At 32.9% G+C, this 8,823-nt stretch overlaps 1 protein-coding gene across 1 annotated transcript; it reads left to right on the top strand.

Annotated features, from left to right (window-relative positions):
- Positions 1-7,975: 7,975 nt before the first annotated feature.
- LOC147924692 (uncharacterized) lies at positions 7,976-8,455 on the top strand. Its single transcript, XM_087496894.1, has one exon. The coding sequence runs from the start codon at positions 7,976-7,978 to the stop codon at positions 8,453-8,455; it is 480 nt and encodes a 159-aa protein (XP_087353020.1).
- The last annotated feature ends 368 nt before the right edge of the window (positions 8,456-8,823 follow it).

The following is an 8,823-nucleotide window of genomic DNA, read 5'->3' as shown; positions in this document are numbered from 1 at the left end:
AACATCTGCCTTTACATTTGCATTTCTAGAGATAAATGATAAAGAAAAAGATGAGAATTCTTCCTGTTGCACATTTATTAAAATCAAAACCTACGTTTAATAAATATAGTTTTTCTTTCCGTGTTCAATGGTCGGAAGCAGGAAATTTGGAGTATTTTTGTTAATTTAAAATATATGTTTTACAAATATACCTTTGCTTTTCTTCTCATGTCTTTGGGTCTTACTAAGACGGCTAGCAACAATGTGAATGTTTTGCTAATATATTTCTTTAAATATTAACTCTTATCTAAACATATATTATATGAATTCATATCGTACAAAAAAATCCGCTGTAGCACATTGGTTAAATCCTTATCTATGTTGCATTTACATGGTTTTGAATTCCGGGTTCAAAGCCCGGCAGCGGAAATCTTTTTTATTTTATTTTTGACTTTAATTAAGCATGTCGATTTATAATTCTAAGAATGCATCTACAATAAAGTGAATGTTTTGCTTAATATATCTCTTAAAATATTCAAATATATCTAAATATATAATTGTAACACTATGACTGCCACATTTTTTAGTGACCACACTTCTATTCTCAGCCTGTGGGATCACTCTATCCGCTGTAGTACATTTTTTTGTCAACAAAAGAATATCTCAAACGAGCCAATTGGATTTTAAATTATTTACATACAAAACATGATACGGAAAAGTACGCGTTTGACGCACCAAAACATCCACCTTTACATTTGCATTTCTAGAGATAAATGATAAAGAAAAAGATGAGAATTCTTCCTGTTGCACATTTATTAAAATCAAAACCTATGTTTAATAAATATAGTTTTGCTTTCCATGTTCAATGGTCGAAAGCAGGAAATTTGGAGTATTTTTGTTAATTTAAAATATTTGATTTATAAATATACCTTTGCTTTTCTTCTCATGTCTTTGGGTCTTAATAAGACGGCTAGCAACAATGTGAATGATTTGCTAATATATTTCTTTAAATATTAACTCTTATCTAAACATATATTATATGAATTCATATCATAATAAACAATCCGCTGTAGCACATTGGTTAAATCTTAATCTATGTTTCATTTACATGGCTTTGAATTCCGGGTTCAAAGCCCGGCAGCGGAAATCTTTTTTAATTTTTTTTTTTACTCTAATTAAGCATGTCCCTTTATAATTCTAAGGATGCATCTACAATAAAGTGAATGTTTTGCTTAATATATCTCTTAAAATATTCAAATATATCTAAATATATAATTGTAACACTACGACTGCCACATTTTTTAGTGACCACACTTCTATTCTCAGCCTGTGGGATCACTCTATCCGCTGTAGTACATTTTTTTGTCAACAAAAGAATATCTCAAACGAGCCAATTGGATTTTAAATTATTTACATACAAAACATGATACAGAAAAGTACGCGTTTGACGCGCCAAAACATCCACCTTTACATTTGCGTTTCTAGAGATAAATGATAAAGAAAAAGATGAGAATTCTTCCTGTTGCACATTTATTAAAATCAAAACCTATGTTTAATAAATATAGTTTTGCTTTCCGTGTTCAATGGTCGGAAGCAAGAAATTTGGAGTATTTTTGTTAATTTAAAATATGTGTTTTATAAATATACCTTTGCTTTTCTTCTCATGTCTTTGGGTCTTAATAAGACGGCTAGCAACAATGTGAATGTTTTGCTAATATATTCCTTTAAATATTAACTCTTATCTAAACATATATTTTATGAATTCATATCATAATAAAAAAATCTGTTGTAGCATATTGGTTAAATCCTAATCTATGTTGCATTTACATGGCTTTGAATTCCGGGTTCAAAGACCGGCAGCGGAAACCTTTTTTATTTTTTATTTATTTTAATTAAGCATGTCGCTTTATAAAACTAAGAATGCATCTACAATAAAGTGAATGATTTGCTTAATATATCTCTTAAAATATTCAAATATTTCTAAATATATAATTGTAACGCTACGACTGCCACATTTTTTAGTGACCACACTTCTATTCTCAGCCTGTGGGATCACTCTATCCGCTGCAGTATATTTTTTTGGTCAACAAAAGAATATGTCAAACGAGCCAATTGGATTATAAATTATTTACATACAAAACATGATACGGAAAAGTACGCGTTTGACGCGCCAAAACATCCGCCTTTACATTTGCATTTCTAGAGATAAATGATAAAGAAAAAGATGAGAATTCTTCCTGTTGCACATTTATTAAAATCAAAACCTATGTTTAATAAATATAGTTTTGCTTTCCGTGTTCAATGGTCGGGAGCAGGAAATTTGGAGTATTTTTGTTAATTTAAAATATTTGTTTTATAAATACAGCTTTGCTTTTCTTCTCATGTCTTTGGGTCTTAATAAGACGGCTAGCAACAATGTGAATTTTTGCTAATATATTTCTTTAAATATTAACTCTTATCTAAACATATATTATATGAATTCATATCATAATAAAAATCTGCTGTAGCACATTGGTTATATCCTAATCTATGTTTCATTTACATGGCTTTGAATTCCGGGTTCAAAGCCCGGCAGCAGAAAGCTTTTTTAATTTTTTTTTTCTACTTTAATTAAGCATGTCACTTTATAATTCTAAGAATGCATCTACAATAAAGTGAATGATTTGCTTAATATATCTCTTAAAATATTCAAATATGTCTAAATATATAATTGTAACACTACGACTGCTACATTTTTTAGTGACCACACTTCTATTCTCAGCCTCTGGGATCACTCTATCCGATATCCAGTTTGCTACGTCAAAGAGGCTTTAAAGACTTGTTTACCGACCCTACAAATCTCCACGTGATATTTCCCCGTGTTTTGTCTTCACCTCAGTCATACAGTTTTGACAATCACTTCTTGAAAGGTCACCCATCTTAAAATTTTCACAGCTCTAGCACGTTTAACTGTGGAGTTCTCTCGAGATGGTTGACCAAAAATATAGGTTCACTTTAGTGACATAGGTGACCAAATCTCTGCATGCACCACCATATTTGTGAAACTAAGCTGTTACAATATTTATGAAGTAATGTGATTAGAAATGATATGTTGTACACATTGGTTCTAATCAAATTCTATGGTTTAGAAATATGGTTTTCAAATCTGGGTTCAAATCCCGGTAGGAAAAAAAAAATTTGTTTTTATTTTTTCTTAATTAAAACGCTATAATGTATCATGTTGTCTTTTGCCTTCTGGTTCTAAAAAAACACCTAGCAACAAATTGAATGCTTTGCTTATATATTCCCTAAAAAAATAAATGTTATATTATATATAGTGTTTTATCTCATGTCTTCCGTTTTAAATAAGACACTTAACAACAAAGTTATTGCGTAGCTATAATATAAATATTTACATATAACTATATATATACTTTCTAAAATCATATAGTAATAACCAACGATCTCCTGCAGTATATTTTTTTTCTAAACAAAAGAATATCTCAAACGAGCCTATTGGATTTTAAATTATTTACATACAAAACGTGAAACGGAAAAGTACGCGTTTGACGCGCCAAAATATCCGCCTTTACATTTGCATTTCTAGAGATAAATGATAAAGAAAAAGATGAGAATTCTTCCTGTTGCACATTTATTAAAATCAAAACCTATGTTTAATAAATATAGTTTTGCTTTCCGTGTTCAATGGTCGGAAGCAGGAAATTTGGAGTATTTTTGTTAATTTAAAATATTTGTTTTATAAATATACCTTTGCTTTTCTTCTCATGTCTTTGGGTCTTAATAAGACGGCTAGCAACAATGTGAATGTTTTGCTAATAAATTCCTTTTAATATTAACTCTTATCTAAACATATATTTTATGAATTCATATCATAATAAAAAATCCGCTGTAGCATATTGGTTAAATCCTAATCTATGTTGCATTTACATGGCTTTGAATTCCGGGTTCAAAGACCGGCAGCGGAAACCTTTTTTATTTTTTATTTTATTTTAATTAAGCATGTCGCTTTATAAAACTAAGAATGCATCTACAATAAAGTGAATGATTTGCTTAATATATCTCTTAAAATATTCAAATATTTCTAAATATATAATTGTAACGCTACGACTGCCACATTTTTTAGTGACCACACTTCTATTCTCAGCCTGTGGGATCACTCTATCCGCTGCAGTACTTTTTTTTGGTCAACAAAAGAATATGTCAAACGAGCCAATTGGATTATAAATAATTTACATACAAAACATGATACGGAAAAGTACGCGTTTGACGCCCCAAAACATCTGCCTTTACATTTGCATTTCTAGAGATAAATGATAAAGAAAAAGATGAGAATTCTTCCTGTTGCACATTTATTAAAATCAAAACCTATGTTTAATAAATATAGTTTTGCTTTCCGTGTTCAATGGTCGGAAGCAGGAAATTTGGAGTATTTTTGTTAATTTAAAATATTTGTTTTATAAATATACCTTTGCTTTTCTTCTCATGTCTTTGGGTCTTAATAAGACCGCTAGCAACAATGTGAATGTTTTGCTAATATATTTCTTTAAATATTAACTCTTATCTAAACATATATTATATGAATTCATATCATAATAAAAAATCCGCTGTAGCACATTGGTTATATCCTAATCTATGTTTCATTTACATGGCTTTGAATTCCGGGTTCAAAGCCCGGCAGCGGAAATCTTTTTTAATTTTTTTTTTACTTTATTTAAGCATGTCACTTTATAATTCTAAGAATGCATCTACAATAAAGTGAATGATTTGCTTAATATATCTCTTAAAATATTCAAATATGTCTAAATATATAATTGTAACACTACGACTGCTACATTTTTTAGTGACCACACTTCTATTCTCAGCCTCTGGGATCACTCTATCCGATATCCAGTTTGCTACGTCGAAGAAGCTTTAAAGACTTGTTTACCGACCCTACAAATCTCCACGTAATATTTCCCCGTGTTTTGTCTTCACCTCAGTCATACAGTTTTGACAATCACTTCTTGAAAGGTCATCCATCTTAAAATTTTCACAGCTCTAGCACGTTTAACTGTGGAGTTCTCTCGAGATGGTTGACCAAAAATATAGGTTCACTTTAGTGACATAGGTGACCAAATCTCTGCATGCACCACCATATTTGTGAAACTAAGCTGTTACAATATTTATGAAGTAGTGTGATTAGAAATGATATGTTGTACACATTGTTTCTAATCAAATTCTATGGTTTAGAAATATGGTTTTCAAATCTGGGTTCAAATCCTGGTAGGAAAAAAAAATTTGTTTTTATTTTTTCTTAATTAAAACGCTATAATGTATCATGTTGTCTTTTGCCTTCTGGTTCTAAAAAAACACCTAGCAACAAATTGAATGCTTCGCTTATATATTCCCTAAAAAAATAAATCTTATAACATATATAGTGTTTTATCTCATGTCTTCTGTTTCAAATAAGGCACTTAACAACAAAGTTATTGCGTAGCTATAATATAAATATTTACATATATCTATATATATACTTTATAAAATCATATAGTAATAACCAACGATCTCCTACAGTACATTTTTTTGTAAACAAAAGAATATCTCAAACGTGCCTATTGGATTTTAAATTATTTACATACAAAACGTGATACGGAAAAGTACGCGTTTGACGCGCCAAAATATCCGCCTTTACATTTGCATTTGTAGAGATAAATGATAAAGAAAAAGATGAGAATTCTTCCTGTTGCACATTTATTAAAATCAAAACCTATGTTTAATAAATATAGTTTTGCTTTCCGTGTTCAATGGTCGGAAGCAGGAAATTTGGAGTATTTTTGTTAATTTAAAATATTTGTTTTATAAATATACCTTTGCTTTTCTTCTCATGTCTTTGGGTCTTAATAAGACGGCTAGCAACAATGTGAATGTTTTGCAAATATATTTCTTTAAATATTAACTCTTATCTAAACATATATTATATGAATTCATATCATAATAAAAGATCCGCTGTAGCACATTGGTTATATCCTTATCTATGTTGCATTTACATGGCTTTGAATTCTGGGTTCAAAGCCCGGCAGCGGAAATCTTTTTAAATATTTTTTTTGACTTTAATTAAGCATGTCGCTTTATAATTCTAATAATGCATCTACAATAAAGTGAATGTTTTGTTGTGAAACACTTAGTGGACTCTATAGACCGGCCCATATATTATCCTTAGAGACTCGGCCTCTCGGCCATACTCAGTCCGCACACCTTTGGCCCATGAGCCGAAGCCTTCTCGGCAAGTCCTTACTTATGTCGGTTTAAGCTTAGGCCTTGTACTCTACTATATATATGCATGTAACCTCGGGATTAATCAATAAGAATACACAAGAGCTTTATCCCAAAACTCTATATTCATAACATGTTATCAGCACGATAGCCTCTTACCCTAAAACCCTAAGGCAGCCGCCGATTTTCTCTTCTTCCCTAAACCCCTAAACCGCCTCTTATTCTTCACCTCCTTCGAGACTTTTCTCTTGGTCTCGAAGTTCTTCTGTTGACACACGAGCATCCTTAGCTCGTGATCGAGTTCTTCTCAAAACCCTATTGAGGTTTGTGGTTACGCAGTTCGGGGGTGAGTTCGCGCGCAAGGAGCTGTTCGCGGGAAAGCAGTTCGTGGTTCGTGGAAGCTGTTCGAGGTTTGAGGTTCGTGAGATATATGAGGTCTTTAGCTCCCAGATCATATCCGGTCAGACCCTTTTGGTGTTAAGGTAATAAGATCTCAAACCTCCTTAAAACCATAAAATCAAACTTGAACCTTAAAGACTATCGAACCCTAGAAACATCCAAGTATACAATCTAACAAAGTTTAAATTTCCTAAATCCTAAGACTTAAAATCGGTTAATTAGGTTGTTAGATTGTTTGAGAAATTGCACCATATTACATCAAGCTTAAAATCCGAATTGGTTGATTAAATTGTCTATGCTTGCTTGATTGTTTATGTTGCATAAGAACCTAGAACTATATTGTTAAGATCATAAGATAAACTTTGATCAAGCTGTTCTAGGATAATCATAAACTTGGATTGTTCTTGCATAATATTGAAATCGAATTCGCATAAGAGTGATTAATCGGCTGCATGAACTAGTTTTGTGATCTAGGATTGAATCCGATCAAGAACAAAATTTTGCTAAATTTCCATAATCATGAAAACATGAAATCAGAATTAAAATATTGATTAGGATAAGTTCCTAAATTAATTTAGCAATTATCCAAAGTCTTAAAAGATTAAATCCTAGACTAAATAGGAAACTTAAGAAAAAGGAAATCCTATATAAAATTGTTGCATGCATTAGACTATTTGCTTTTGTTGCATGCATGAATTTAAACCATAAACCAAATGTGGCAAGGCATGGTTCGGTCTCAAATACCGCATGGCCTAAGGCTTGGTTAGGTCTCAAATACCGCATGTCCTATTGATTGAGTGCATGGTTTGATCTTAAATATCGCATGCTAATATTCGGATGTCTATTTTTGTTGTATGCAGATGGCAAGCGTTAAGAGCTTAGACTATGCTAGCCTAAAAGCTTCGGGTGAAAATTACCTGCCTTGGGCATTGGACACCAAAATCAGCCTGAAAGCAAAAGGCCTTGTGACAACCCGTCCCGTTGACCCCACTAGCCCACTGCTAGCTTGCCCCCATAGGCCCGAAGCTGGCCCTGCAGGGCATCGATCCTAACCCCTCACTGGGCAGATCAATTGGTGACAGCTTGTCCTGTGGGAAGATTGTTAAAGGGTGGGGACCAGGGTTCGAGGAACACTTGGCGCACCAATAACCTACTATGGATTTGGATGAATAGTTTCATTTGCCCAGTGAGGGGTTAGGATTGATGCCCTGCAGGGCCAGCTTCGGGCCTATGGGGGCAAGCTAGCAGTGGGCTAGTGGGGTCAACGGGACGGGTTGTCACAGGCCTTTACGAATGCATTGAGAGTGATAACAAGTGTTCCGAAGAGGACAAGCATAAGGCGTATATGTATATACGCCACCACATGGATGATAGCCTCAAAGGTCAGTACCTCACTGTTGGGGACCCTCTTGAAATTTGGACAGAGTTGAAAGAAAAATATGGACACCAACAGATGGTGCTCCTACCAAAGGCTCAAGAGGATTGGAGAACCCTAAGGATCCAGGATTTCAAATCCTTGTACGAGTATCACTTAGAGCTATTTACAATAGCATCAAAATTGAAGTTATGTGGTCTCAAGGTTACTGAAGAGGACTTGATAGAGAAGACACTCTCAACCTTTCACACCAATGACAAACTGCTCCAGCAGCAAATTCGTGAAAGAAACTTTCAAACATTTGCAAGTCTTTTCTCTTGGTTATATGATCAAGAAATCTTGAAGAAAAACCCAGAAGCTAACCTTGTGCATCTCGATGATGAAGGAGACTTCGATCATGAGAATGATGACTCCCTAGAGACTTCTGATTGCCTCAAAGATATTGAATAAATTTTTGGTTTTATTTTGGTTTAAAACTATACTTTCATGCTTTGATTTATTTCTATGTATTGGATAATTGATTTGGTTTAAATTCAAGGATTTATTTTATAAATTATTTGCCTTATTAAATTAAAAACACAAATGTTGTTTTATATAGAAATGGCTGAGGATATGAGTGAATTAGTGGTGGACAGTGGATCCAGCCTCACTATACTAAGAGATAAAAGATATTTTATAAACCTCACCATGAAAAATGCCAATGTTAGTACAATTGTGGGTATAGCTAACTTAATAGAGGGCTACGGCCAGGCTCACATATTGTTGCCTAATGGCACACACATTGAATTAAGTGATGCCTTATACTCACCCAGCTCTAA

Source organism: Camelina sativa, chromosome 17 (genome assembly GCF_030686135.1).
Source record: "Camelina sativa cultivar CO46 ecotype springtype chromosome 17, ASM3068613v1".
Lineage (NCBI taxonomy): Eukaryota > Viridiplantae > Streptophyta > Magnoliopsida > Brassicales > Brassicaceae > Camelina > Camelina sativa.
Note: the sequence above shows the minus strand (reverse complement) of the source record. Positions and strands in the feature narration are given on the sequence as shown.

Coding starts and splice junctions, on each gene's coding strand:
- LOC147924692 (XM_087496894.1), top strand. CDS start 7,976: ATGTATATACGCCACCACATGGATGATAGCCTCAAAGGTCAGTACCTC.